At 40.1% G+C, this 12,288-nt stretch overlaps 7 protein-coding genes across 7 annotated transcripts; 2 read left to right on the top strand and 5 right to left on the bottom strand.

Moving 5' to 3' along the window:
• Positions 1-49: 49 nt before the first annotated feature.
• Positions 50-2,015, top strand: RHIMIDRAFT_302979 (uncharacterized protein; the record flags this gene model as incomplete). Its single annotated transcript, XM_023614402.1, has 6 exons — positions 50-155; positions 207-235; positions 287-325; positions 382-688; positions 748-959; positions 1,007-2,015. Exons 1-6 carry the CDS (start codon positions 105-107, stop codon positions 2,013-2,015), a joined length of 1,647 nt encoding a protein of 548 aa, XP_023469311.1. The 5' UTR covers positions 50-104.
• Positions 2,016-2,193: 178 nt separating this feature from the next.
• RHIMIDRAFT_198761 (Osmotin, thaumatin-like protein) lies at positions 2,194-2,880 on the bottom strand (the record flags this gene model as incomplete). Its single annotated transcript, XM_023606316.1, has 1 exon — positions 2,194-2,880. The coding sequence occupies one exon, from the start codon at positions 2,878-2,880 to the stop codon at positions 2,194-2,196; it is 687 nt and encodes a 228-aa protein (XP_023469310.1).
• Positions 2,881-2,908: 28 nt separating this feature from the next.
• On the bottom strand, positions 2,909-5,610 carry RHIMIDRAFT_90736 (uncharacterized protein). The gene is made up of 3 exons (XM_023615857.1): positions 4,229-5,610; positions 3,609-4,166; positions 2,909-3,550 (listed from the first exon to the last, which is right to left on the bottom strand). Exons 1-3 carry the CDS (start codon positions 5,354-5,356, stop codon positions 3,176-3,178), a joined length of 2,061 nt encoding a protein of 686 aa, XP_023469309.1. The 5' UTR covers positions 5,357-5,610; the 3' UTR covers positions 2,909-3,175.
• Positions 5,611-5,718: 108 nt separating this feature from the next.
• RHIMIDRAFT_234941 (L domain-like protein) lies at positions 5,719-6,721 on the bottom strand (the record flags this gene model as incomplete). The annotated part of the gene is made up of 2 exons (XM_023608260.1): positions 5,719-6,472; positions 6,525-6,721. The coding sequence occupies 2 exons, from the start codon at positions 6,719-6,721 to the stop codon at positions 5,719-5,721; spliced, it is 951 nt and encodes a 316-aa protein (XP_023469308.1).
• Positions 6,722-6,767: 46 nt separating this feature from the next.
• On the bottom strand, positions 6,768-7,313 carry RHIMIDRAFT_234940 (uncharacterized protein; the record flags this gene model as incomplete). The annotated part of the gene is made up of 1 exon (XM_023608259.1): positions 6,768-7,313. One exon carries the CDS (start codon positions 7,311-7,313, stop codon positions 6,768-6,770), a length of 546 nt encoding a protein of 181 aa, XP_023469307.1.
• Positions 7,314-8,309: 996 nt separating this feature from the next.
• On the top strand, positions 8,310-10,570 carry RHIMIDRAFT_199145 (ATP-dependent protease La; the record flags this gene model as incomplete). The annotated part of the gene is made up of 6 exons (XM_023606349.1): positions 8,310-8,492; positions 8,544-8,631; positions 8,684-9,167; positions 9,217-9,947; positions 10,006-10,176; positions 10,242-10,570. 6 exons carry the CDS (start codon positions 8,310-8,312, stop codon positions 10,568-10,570), a joined length of 1,986 nt encoding a protein of 661 aa, XP_023469306.1.
• A 20-nt stretch (positions 10,571-10,590) lies between these two features.
• On the bottom strand, positions 10,591-12,143 carry RHIMIDRAFT_234938 (WD40 repeat-like protein; the record flags this gene model as incomplete). Its single annotated transcript, XM_023608258.1, has 6 exons — positions 10,591-10,627; positions 10,686-11,275; positions 11,331-11,662; positions 11,724-11,855; positions 11,904-12,025; positions 12,094-12,143. The coding sequence occupies 6 exons, from the start codon at positions 12,141-12,143 to the stop codon at positions 10,591-10,593; spliced, it is 1,263 nt and encodes a 420-aa protein (XP_023469305.1).
• Positions 12,144-12,288: the final 145 nt, after the last annotated feature.

The raw sequence follows: 12,288 nt of genomic DNA, 5'->3' as shown, positions 1-12,288 counted from the left end.
AATCGCAGACCAAAACCTGTTTCCTTACATCAGATTTCTTTCTTTCTTTCTTTTTTCCCATTTTAAATACAAAGCAGATTGGACCTGTCTCAAAATAATACAATATGCAATCACCTCCTATATCACCTAATTCTTTATTCCATAATCACTATTTGGTATGTTTCTTTCTTTTTCATTTGAACATCGCTACTTATCAATTCATACAGGTTACGACGCACTCGGTCTATCATTCATGGTAAGTTACATTAGGGGTGTCTATCAGAAACGTTTCATGGAAAAACAATAGGCCATTAGATACAAGTGAGACAAATACCTCCTATGACAGGTAAGGATACAAAATGACTTATTCAAATAGCGCTGACATTTCGATCATATGCTAAGCTGCCCATTCCGAATCCGTGTCAATGGAATACCACCGACGGGTACAAAATCAAGAGTAGAAACACAAATCAAACTAAGCATTCAACTCATTCCAATCGACAAGACAACCATACCAAGCTTACCTTGGAAATACCTCCGTGTGCCAGAGTACCTCCTGGCCAGACCCAAACTGAAAAAAATCGCTCAAAAACAAAAACTGATGAATGCGGAGGATCCTTCAAACATACTCGATTTAGAAGCTAGAGTGATATGTGAGAGTAATAAGCACAAAAAAATCAAAATGTGTCAAGGATGCGTGCGACGTGAGGTAATGATATGCCGTCACTGTTTTACACAAAAAAAAAGGACTGAACAGCTCCCCCGTAGAGAAAACGAGCCGAGCGTAAAAAGAATGCAATCTTGACATCTATTCATATTCAGCCTGGAACAGCCGTGGTTGATGCAGAGTACGAGCGTGATCGACAGCGCATCCTTTTATTCAATTGCGATCATTTGCTCGATTTCAACTTGCATGACACCATTTTGCCAACAAGAATCACTTGCTACTGTCGCCATCACGATGAGCGCATCGGATTCCGGTAAGTTAAACTATTGTCTTGTGCAACCCTACTAATGTAACCCGTAGTGTGTGGTTTGGTATTAAGGACTGTAAAGGGAATATGGTTGCTGTAGGTCAGACGCCGCCAATCATGATTACGGACGATCACAAGACGGCAAAAATGAATTGCTCTCCAAGGCGTCGCTATCGTCAACGACAGGTGGTAGAATGTGAACCTTCGTCAGAAGATGACGCGTCAATCACTTCAGCACTTTCTAGAATATATAGCAGCGTCATGGCTCAACCGTGTGATACTAAAAATACACTGGATACATCAGACCCTTGGCAAACAGAAAAACTCACCAACCAAGCAATAAGGCTATTAGACGACACTGTCCGCGACTATCATAGTCATGATGTCATGATGCTGTCAGCCAATACTGTGCTCGATCAGTCCTGCGCTTATCTCAAATATATTGTTCCCTCACAAGGCTCTCTACTCGGAGGCGCCAAGGTCACTCTTGTCGGCTCTGGCTTTTGTCCGGACGTTGGCGTCATGTTTGGCAACTCACAGGCAATTCTCCTCGATGTGTCATCGACATCGATTACGTGCATTACTCCTCCAGGAGATCATGTTGGGCCCGCCAAAATCGCGTTCAAGAACTACTCATTTGTCACAACAAATAATCAAGTATCGATATTTAATTACTTTGATGACAGCGAACAAGCCCTAATGAATCTTTCCTACAAGATCACGCAGACACCTAGTTCCATACAGGACATGTCCTATGTACTGTCTCAGCGTAGTCCGATAGATTTAATGGAAGTCGACAGCACCGGACATACTCTCCTTCATTACGCTGCTCACTTGAATCATAATTATCTCGCAAAGATCCTTGTCACTCAATGTCCCCAGCTTATTCATGTTCAAGACCAAAATGGACTAACAGCTCTCTATTTCGCTATTCGATCGAAATCAACACACATCGTCCAGAGTCTTGTCCAGCACGGTGCAGATACACATCTCTTGTCTTGGTATGCCTGTAAATTAGGCTTGCAAGGTTCATCAACTGCATTCAAGAAGGATTCCATTTGAAGAACATAATTTGGTTATTACATCTTACTTTTTACATCATTCTCCCTCCTTTTTTTCATAAAACTGCATTTTGCCTATTCAACACACATTTCTTATCATATATAATGAAACGTTGCCCCTCATCTTTTTTTTCTTTACAAATAAAACACACAAGTATTTTGAGATTGACGTGTTTTTATTAGCACAATGTCACTGTGTATCCAGTTGCAGAACATGAAAAAGTTGAGGTCTGATCATCGTACGCAAAACTATAAGCGTCAGGACAAGAAGATTTGATACTGTTTGCTGCTGCCCCTGCCTTACAAGCATCCGGACTATTATAAGGCCCAGTGCAACAATCTTCAGGCTTACCCGTAGCGGAACATGCACTCTTACAAGCAATCGTGTTTCCCGTACCATCCTTGACTGCAAATTCATCAGGACAGTCAGGGGTGACACACTGAGGCGATCCACAGCTATAGCCACTACTAGGACTACCACCATCAGGCGAAATGGTCATCTGGAGGTTGTATCCATCCACTAAACTGATGTCATAATAGTCTTGTCCATTTGAACCCTTGAACAAGAACTCGGCCAATGTTGCAGGATTCACCGCGCCTGGGTTTCCACAGGCTGTCGCGTCGTTGCTGGAGCTCCCTGAACACTGATAACGACCCCAGACACGACCGCCCCATGTATCTGACTCGGTAAACTGTGTACTGCCTCCAGGTGGAAGGTCAGCTGTTTTCTCTGGTAAGGCTGAACCTTTGCCGTTTGTCAAGGTGCCGACACTGACAACCTTTTTACAGTTGTTCTTGACCGTGATCGTCTTGCCGGCGGCAAGTGTGTACACAAGGAAGCATAAGATGGAGACAAGTTTGTACATGATTACTATAGACAAAAAGTAAAATAAGAGAAAGATGACCCCCAAGCGCTGCCTTTATATAGTGTGTCTGAAACAAAAGTTTCGAGCAAGGGATTTTTTGATCAACAACTCCCTTTTTTTTCTATTGTTCTTGCTGCAAGTCAGCTTACCGTGCACTAAATTTTGATTTCAGAAATACATGGATATAAATGATGTCTAGAGTTACGGCACAAGATCAAGATGCCGGGGAGGGGAAGCCCCTTTTTTTAATATGTACAAACAGAATGAAATAAAATACAAAATGAGACTTTTTTTTTCAAAAGTAATCCATTGTCAGTTCGGTCATGGTTGTCGGATGATCCGATCCATAACTCGCCGTCGAAGAAGACGATGTCCTTGACTTGCTCTCATCTTCATCATCCATGACAGGAGAAGGTACATATGAAAAGATACTCCACCCACCATCTGCGTTAGGGTCATCACGGAGGGCTTCATCCACCATTTCCTGATAGGGTACCTCGTTCATACTAATATGATGCTCCGTCAAGAACTGTAACAAATCGTTTTCGACCGCACTTTCGTCAAATGATCGTCTTGTGGGTGTTGTCTGATAGAGCTGAAGGAGAAGAGCAAGATAAGCCCTGCTGATGTAAACCAAGGAAGGCGACCTTCCGATATGTGCGACGTTGGCCTAAGTTGAGAAAAAGGAAATGAATAAAAAAGGGAGGTGTTGTCACATCTCGACTTACACAAAGTATTTTTTTAACGCTCAAAAAGTGATACAGGTACGGCCTAAAAAAGCAATCGAAACCTTCGCTCGAAAGAGCTGAAGATTGAAACCAGGCCTGAAAGAGCTTGACCGCGGCTACGGCCGCCTGTGAGGTATGCAAGATAGCCTTTTTCTCTAGTGAGCTTGTCCTTGTCGCGGATGATGATGGTAGAAGGGTTCGATAGATAGTAATCCAAGCTTGACAATAGTCTAAGAGAATACAGTAGTACGTTCTTCTTTCCCAGAGGGATGTACTTGGCGGCAGAACACTGGTTTCTTTACCAAACCGTAAGTGGGAAGGCAGCTCGTGGTAAAATATTCTTAATTTCCGCTTGTATTTCTTGACGAGTTTATGTGGTTCTAGTCTATGTAAGTCTTCAGAGATGGAGCCAGCCAGCTTTCTAATTTGTATCAACTGGATTGTAAAAATGGTTTGATCTCTTTCTAACTGACTGAATTCAGGTAGAACGGTAGGAAGATCAACAGATATTTGGCTGAGTTTCATTGTAGCTACTTGGTCATGAAACAGTTGAGAAACCTACAGAAAAAAAAAACAAGTTTAGAATAAAAAAGAGAGGTTAGGAGGGAAATGATCCGTACCATGTTGTCATAGAACCAAACAGTCCAGAAAATTCGTTTTGATTGTTCTCTTTCAAAGGGCGTCTTACAAGAAACGTAGCCTTCAGGGCGGTGCAGGTTTAACATAAAGCACATGCGAATGGCAATACCTATATGCAGAAACGCTCGACGTACACGGCCATGATCCAAATCATACGTGATAAGAAATGTACGCTGATGAATGTTTGATAAATTGGCTGGTTCATCATCCACACCTAATAGATCATGCGAGTGGTTGTAGAATTTGACGCCCAGTTCCCGAAAGTCTTTTATTTGTGTGAGATGAGGGTGATAAATAGAGGTGTGAGGCACTGAATGGGAGAAGACGGAAGAGAGCACAAGTGGCTTAAGTTGGCCTTGGCGGTAATGGTTTTCGAATCTGGAAGGACTGACTAAAGTTGGAAAGGCGCACTTGTGATGCTGATGGATTAGGCGAGTCATCACGTCGACCTCGAGGTGTTTATCACTTATCGTAGACTGAGCCATCATCTTACTAGAGATACTACCATCATCATTTCGAAGTGTGATTTTGCTGCCATGGGTTGGCAGTCTGCCTAAGCTCTCGAAAAAGCCAAAGGAGTGTTCCTTTGCTGACGACACTGTGCTACCACTCGTAACCGAGTCATCATCAGTGCTGATAGAGGAAGGTCGACGAAGGATGGGGTTTCCCTTTAGGTTGTAAATGAGTTGCATTGTGTTTCTTATAGCTTCGCTGAGGTCTTCGAAGCTCTTTATGTTGGTATAAATGGATTTCATACCATCTACATGCTCAACTACGGGCCAGCCGGTTTGAATAGCCCACTCTTCGACGCTATGGCCATTTGTTATTTGTTGTTGTTGTTCTTCTTGCGGTTGCACGTGTGACATTAATTGTGGAATTGTAGTTCGATAATCTTGTTCGAGGTTTGTCACGAATGAAGTAAGCCAGTCAACCTTATTTTCTAATTCGCCTAATCTTTGGCGTAGTGACACATTATCCAGTCTTAATGCTTGATTACTGTACTGACAATGATATCTGTCTTTACATTGTCCACATATCGGTTTCCCTCTATCACAGCCTACTCTTCTTTCCCTGCATCTAAATGGATTTAATAAAAAAAATAGATGCATGAAAATTATATTTACTTGTCACATGCATAACCAACATGCTGCCTTTTTTTCTTTTTAGGTTGTTCAATAGTAGTAGTAGAAGAAGAAGAAGCAGAAGAAGAGGAATCTATTCTGAATTCGTGATTATCTATCGTCTTTTTGGCTGAAGAAGGGACTGGATATTGTATATAAACAAATGGCCTTGATTCTTGCTGGGGTTGATTAAAATACATTTCTATTTTTTTTAAGAAAAGAAAAAAAAGAGCGGAAAATAAAGTGAGTGAGCTAAGAGAGAGAAAAAGCCAGAGAAACAAATGTAGTGTAACAGTTTAAGCCCCTTTACCCCTAGAATAATAATAAAAAAAAAGTAATTTTTATTAAGCTTATTTCAATTCAAATAGACGAGAATGCTTCAACTTGGGTAAAAAGAGACGAGGTTTAAAAGAAAACATATCTGTGACCCTTTGATCTTCTGTCAACCAGTGAGAAGAGCATAGTCTGTACTGGACTGGTATCCAAGTATCATCCTGTCGATGAATTAAACGGTATCGAATCAAGTGAGTATCAAAATAAGGACCACCACAGGAAGAGCAAGTGTCGGGTGAAGATAGATATTGTAGGATGTGAGAAGGAAGTGTCTTTAGGAGAGATATCGATTTTTTGATTTTTTTCTTCTTGATCACGTCGGCCATGATAGGATGGATGATTTCTCGGGCACAAATTTCAAATAGGCTGGGTGGATTAAATTTGATGCTGTATTCAAATTCATCTGTAAGTAAGTGTGGGCAGTGATCTAATCGAATGGTGGTTAAGGATAGATCGAGACATTCAGCAGGTATAAATTGCAAGTTGGTATGAGATAGATCGAGATAACTCAAGCTGAGCAGACGAGAAAAGTGAGGCGAAATGGATTGAAGTGGATTAAAGGAGAGATCACAGTGCATGAGTTGAGTGAGTTGATAGAGTGTTGAAGGTAGTTGAGTTAACTCGTTGTGTGATAAATTCAAATGCTTCAAATTTGTTAATTGTTCGATACTTGAAGGTAATTCTTTCAATTTGTTAAAAGATAGATCCAATTTGGTTAATTTTCTGAACAAGGGGATATGAATAGGAATCATTGACAAGTTCATATTATGCCTATAGATAATGATAAGTGATATGTTAAAATACACATTATAATATACTTTACAAGTCAAGACTAGATTGAGTATAGCGTACGAGGATATCATTTTGATGAATTAAATCTACTTTATCCAAATGGGGTTTTTCTTTACTATTGTTATTATTTTGATCTGCTGCTTGATAATAAGTATTGTCAACATAGGATAAATCTTTTTCTAAAGTAGTTGGTGAAAATAAGCAGTGTATAGGTAACAAAGTATTCATTTTTTCAGTTAAAAAGAAAAAGAGGAGATTTTTGCGATTTTGATTTTTATAGATGATTATTATCCGATGTCCATTTAGTTGATTCATCCCATTTACTTATCACCTCAATTTTATTTGATTTAGCAAATTGAATTGCATTTTTAACTAGGCTGCGTCTGATCTCCGAGTTTACACCTGTCAGATATCCAATCTTGCCTTCTCTTTGATCACATTTTAATATCACTGTTCCCACAATATCTTTACCATTTTCCATGATCCAGCAATGACTTTCTTTACTTTTTAAAGCATCAACCATTTCATCCGCTTGTTTCTTTATCTCCTTTCTATATTCATCACGAATATGTAAATACCAAATAAGACCTATGCTTGTCGTCCATATCGTCATCTCTATAAACATTGTACTCCAACTTGTTCTTCTCATTAGCTGTAGTCCAACTAGTCCCATTATACCCAATTGCCAACTCTGCCTCACCGCTCTCTTCTTTTTCAAATATCGGATTATTCTTTCTTGCCTTTTTTCATTTTCCATATTTATATAAAACTCTTTTGCGCGGTTCAGATCACTATTTTCATATTCTCGAATACGAGTCATTTTAAGAAGGGGAAAACGAAAAAGAAGGGTAAAAAAAAAGTAAAAATAAGTCACAACAGTAAAGAAAACAAATCGGAGTATTTCATAAAGAGGCTTTATTGGCTCAAGTATTTTTAGAATCTAATGCAGAATGATGACCTTTACAGCCGTATTTGAATTAAAGTCATTTTAAAAACGCGCATTATAAAGATATTCCCATAGTAACCACTCATTACTAAGAAAACACACGCAACCAATTATTTTATTTTATTTTGTCGTTCCTAAGCAACAGTATTTGTGTGCTGTTGTTTATTTACTACAAAATAGTGATGCATGTACACACACTATATTTTTATCGCTGTTCAATTTTTTACATAATATCAAAACACTTTTATCCAATCAAATCGTCTATCCTCATAGCCAGATTATGCTCACTCAATCCATTTTCACATGAGGTCCTTTTTTATATTCCCTTTATTTTTTAAACATTTTTCTACTCCTTTCTTTTTATTTCTTTTTTTTTTATATCCAAAAATGACACTAGTGCTTCCAGATAATTTACTCGTTATTCCATTAGAGAATAAAGTACTTTTACCTTCAGTCGTTCTCAAGATATCCATGCGAGGCAAAGACGCCGTCACTTTAACTCGTAAGCACTTACGAGCAAGTGAGCAACGCAAGCCAACCTATGTTGCATGTATTCCTTTGACATCCACAACTTCAGTTGGCGATGAACCAGAGATAGAAGGATTCATTAGACCAGAGGATAAAGATAAATTATTCGACTACGGTTGTGCCGCTCGTATCCTGCGTGTGCAGAGAGCTGGTCTAGGCGCATTCACTATGTTTATTGAAGGCGTGGTACGATTTAAAGTGAAAGATGTCGTTGCACAAGATAATACGTTATACGCTAAAGTCAATTATATCGAGCAACAAGATCTTACTGATGATGACGATAACATGATTCGCTTCAAAGCTCTTGTGCGTGAATTCTTGATCAAGATGAAAGAATTACGCATGCCTGAAAATTTGATCCAGCAACTGACTAAATTACTCGATTCAGTTCCGCCACCTGTCCTTGCCGATCTGCTCGTCACCGTCATTGAGACGTCTTTTGATGAAAAATTAACCATGTTGGCGACAACCGACGTCAAGGAAAGACTCGAAAAGGCTTCCGAATGGATGACTCGTCAGTTGCACGTAAGGTTTTTTTATTACTATAAAGGTAAAAACTCATCATTTTTTCTTAAGGTCCTCAAGATATCTGAGCAAGTACATTCAAGTGTAGAAAATAAATTATCTAAAAAGCAGCGTGAGTTTTACTTACGTCAACAGGCAAGTCTATTGTTTTTTATTTTTATTCTTTTGCTTATACATCATTTAGCTGGAAGCCATCAAGAAAGAGCTTGGTGAATCCGATGGTTCGAACGGAGGTAAAGAGGAAGATGATATCGAATTATTAGGTCGAAGGCTAGAAGAGGCTGAACTGCCAGAGGAGGCAGCGACTGTTGCTCAAAGAGAGCTCAAGCGTCTCAAGAAGCTTCAACCAGCATCAAGCGAGTACTCTGTCGCTCGCAACTATTTAGAATTACTTGCTGACTTGCCATGGAGCAAAAAGACGCAAGACATGATTGACATCAAGAAATCAAAGCAGAAGCTAGAAGAGGATCACTTTGGCCTTGACCATGTCAAGAAGCGTATCATTGAGTATCTCTCGGTCATCAAGATCAAAGGTGACCTGAAGGCTCCCATCATCTGCTTTGTGGGTCCCCCTGGTGTCGGAAAGACATCTCTGGGCAAATCCATTGCTGCTTCCATGAGCCGTGAGTTTCATAGGATCTCATTGGGTGGTGTAAGAGACGAAGCTGATATAAGGTAAAGTTTTCTTCATATATAACACGTTGGCTCATATATGTCCAAACAGAGGCCATCGCCGTACGTATGTTGGAGCTATGCCCGGTTTGATCGTCCAAGGTTTGAGGAAATGCAAAGTAAATAACCCCTTATTCCTGCTTGACGAGATCGATAAGCTTGTTCACTCTACCCATTATGGTGATCCTGCAGCTGCCCTCTTGGAAGTCCTGGATCCTGAACAGAACAATAGTTTTTCAGATCATTATCTGAACGTTCCCTTTGACCTTTCGAACGTTCTATTCATTGCTACTGCCAACAGCCTTGACACGATACCCGAACCTCTCTTGGACCGTATGGAGGTCATTACCTTGAATGGCTACACGTTTGAAGAGAAACTCCATATTGCCAAATCTCATCTACTACCTAAACAAATCACACTACACGGACTACAGCCTGGTCAAGTCAAGATGTCGGACGAGGTGTTCTTGAAGATTGCTGAAAATTATACAAGAGAAAGTGGTGTACGTAACCTGGAACGAATGATCGCTTCTGTTGTCCGTGCTAAATGTGTTGAGCTTGCCGATCTCCGTGAATTCAACAAGGAAAATGATTATAAGCCGGTGGTGACGTTAAATAATGTGGAAGAAATCCTAGGCATGGCCTACTATGAAAAGGAAGTCGCCGAAAGAGAAGCCCTTCCAGGTGTTGTCACTGGGTTAGCATACTCCGGAAGCGGTAATGGTGGTATTCTGTTTGTTGAATCAACCAAAATGCCTGGTCATGGAGATTTAGGGCTCACAGGTTCAAATGTTTATATTGTCTTTATAGCTGCTGAACTAACACACATTTCTGTTCCTAGGCTCTCTGGGCGATGTCATTAAGGAATCAGCTCGAATAGCTCTTACATGGGTCAAGGCACATGCATACGAATTGAAAATTGTGCCCACGAAGGAGACAAATCTTGTAGAAAATTATGATATCCATATTCATGTGCCTGGTGGAGCTATTCCCAAAGATGGACCTAGTGCAGGTAAATAGGGAATGCTTTTTTTTTGCATAGATCTATATAAACACTTTCTCTTTTTTTTTCTATAGGCGTCACCTTGGTCACATCTCTTGTTTCACTCTTTTCTGGATATCATGTGCCCACAACCACAGCCATGACAGGCGAAATATCGCTCCGAGGTCAGGTGTTGCCCGTTGGAGGTATAAAAGAGAAAGTAGTCTCTGCCCATCGAGCAGGCATTCGCAAGATTATTCTACCCTTACGAAATCGTAAGGACGTTGAACAAGATGTACCTGAAAAAGTAAAAGAGGACATTGAATTTATATATGCAAAGAATATCTGGGATGTTTTAGAAGCGGCCTTGGTTATGAGCAATTCTGAAAAATGGCATACCCGCGTTTATGAAAGTCATTTATAGAAAGCCTCTCTCTTTTATTATTAAACTGCGCTGTAGTAACGTGCACGATAGTCCTCACTATAAAACAACAATAAATAAGAGGGGGAGATTTATATTTTATACATGTATCTCTTACCTGCAAGTGATGATACCATAATCATTTGGTGAAGCAGCCACACATCGTACGAGATTATTATGTCCTGGGATTCTTTTCACTAGAGCACCTGTTTGCGTATCCCAACAGAATACATCTGTTGACAATTCATCACCGATCAAGACGAACCCTTCATTGAATGAAAATGTAGGCTGTAGCATATGTGCTCGGTGTTCATGTCCCTTATACTCCATCAACATGTTTCCACTCGAAATATCCCAGAGACGCATGGTGGAATCCAAACCTGCAGTCAAGACGTATTTTTCATTCTTGGTTAATCGAACACTCGATACAGCAGCTCCACTGTGTGCATTCTCAAATACTTTGATGCATTGTGACGAGACACTGTCCCAGATACGGACTGTTCCGTCCAAGGAGGAGGTAGCAAAGATCTTTCCTGTCTTGGAATAACGAATTTGTGAAATGGATCCTTGATGCACGTTTGCTGCACTAGAGTTCGTATAGCATTGAAGTGTTCGTACATCATAGATACGAACAGCTGAATCCTTTGTGCCTGCTAACAAAAAGTCACCTGAAGGATGAAAGCTGATCGAATTGACAGGAGAAGCGTCCTTTTTGGTGCGGTAAGTATGCTTTCTCTCTCTTTTTCTTCAATCCTAAGCTTACCTGAAGATATCTAAATGCTCTTTTCACACCCGATTTGGACAAGTCAAATAATTTGATGCTTTGATCGTTTGAACAGCTTGCTAGTACAATACCATTTGGATGAAAACTTAGATCGTTTACTGCATCTGTATGATCATATAAGGTTCGGACGACGGGTTTATCACCCGAATCGCCTGTTCTATTCTGCATTTTAGTTACATCTAACAATTTAAGGGAAGTATCATGCGATCCAGTCGCTGCAAATCGCCCGTCATGGCTGAAGCTGGCGATGCGGCAAGGTCCCTTGTGCTGTGTGTAATAAGTCTGTGTGAATTCTGGTTCTTGTTTGGGTTCTATAGAAAAAAAGCTAGGGGTTTAATTCTTTGTATGTTCAAAAGTAAGCCATTTTCTTACGTGCGTTTTTCATTGACTCTATATCAAATCCAGACAGATAAGGTGTGGTCTGCGTCGTTTCCTCGGCTGCTGTAGAACTGTCACGATCCATACTCTTGGTCGAGAACTCCTCCTCACTTTCCAAATCACCAACTACAAAATAGTTTAGAAGCGATTCTTTTTTATGTAAAAGAGTGTTACCTGCATCTTTAGCAATTTGTAGCATTTCGACAAGTTTGAAACTTGGCATCAGATTCGTGGTTGCTCCTGTGGCATCGGCCACACTTTGCGCGACAGCTGAGTATCCATATGCCACAAGCTGTCTATGTGTGTTGCAGCAAGATGCAAATTAGTTGGTAAATTGTTATAGTTTCTGATGCGTGTAAAATACCCAATGATTAGAGTTAATACTTCATTTTCTGTGAATCCTGTCGTGTTCATTGCAATAGATTGGATCAAGAAGGTAAGAAAAAGATAAAAAAAGAAAGAAATAGACTGTGACAGTGATTTAGGCTTATTTTTACACTAGAGATTTTTGCTTCAAGCTTATTTGAAAAATGCACTTTTTATTGTTGTTGTTATTGTT

The sequence above is a fragment of the Rhizopus microsporus genome (genome assembly GCF_002708625.1).
Source record: "Rhizopus microsporus ATCC 52813 unplaced genomic scaffold scaffold_3, whole genome shotgun sequence".
Classification (NCBI taxonomy): domain Eukaryota; kingdom Fungi; phylum Mucoromycota; class Mucoromycetes; order Mucorales; family Rhizopodaceae; genus Rhizopus; species Rhizopus microsporus.
Note: the sequence above shows the minus strand (reverse complement) of the source record. Positions and strands in the feature narration are given on the sequence as shown.

Bases quoted from the DNA above. Each gene is read 5' to 3' on its own strand.
- RHIMIDRAFT_90736 (XM_023615857.1), bottom strand. From the start codon at position 5,356: ATGCATCTATTTTTTTTATTAAATCCATTTAGATGCAGGGAAAGAAGA. The intron at 4,167-4,228 runs GTACGGATCATT...TTTTTTCTGTAG, and splicing joins TTTGGTTCTATGACAACATG to GTTTCTCAACTGTTTCATGA. The intron at 3,551-3,608 runs GTAAGTCGAGAT...TTCTCAACTTAG, and splicing joins GCGTTAAAAAAATACTTTGT to GCCAACGTCGCACATATCGG.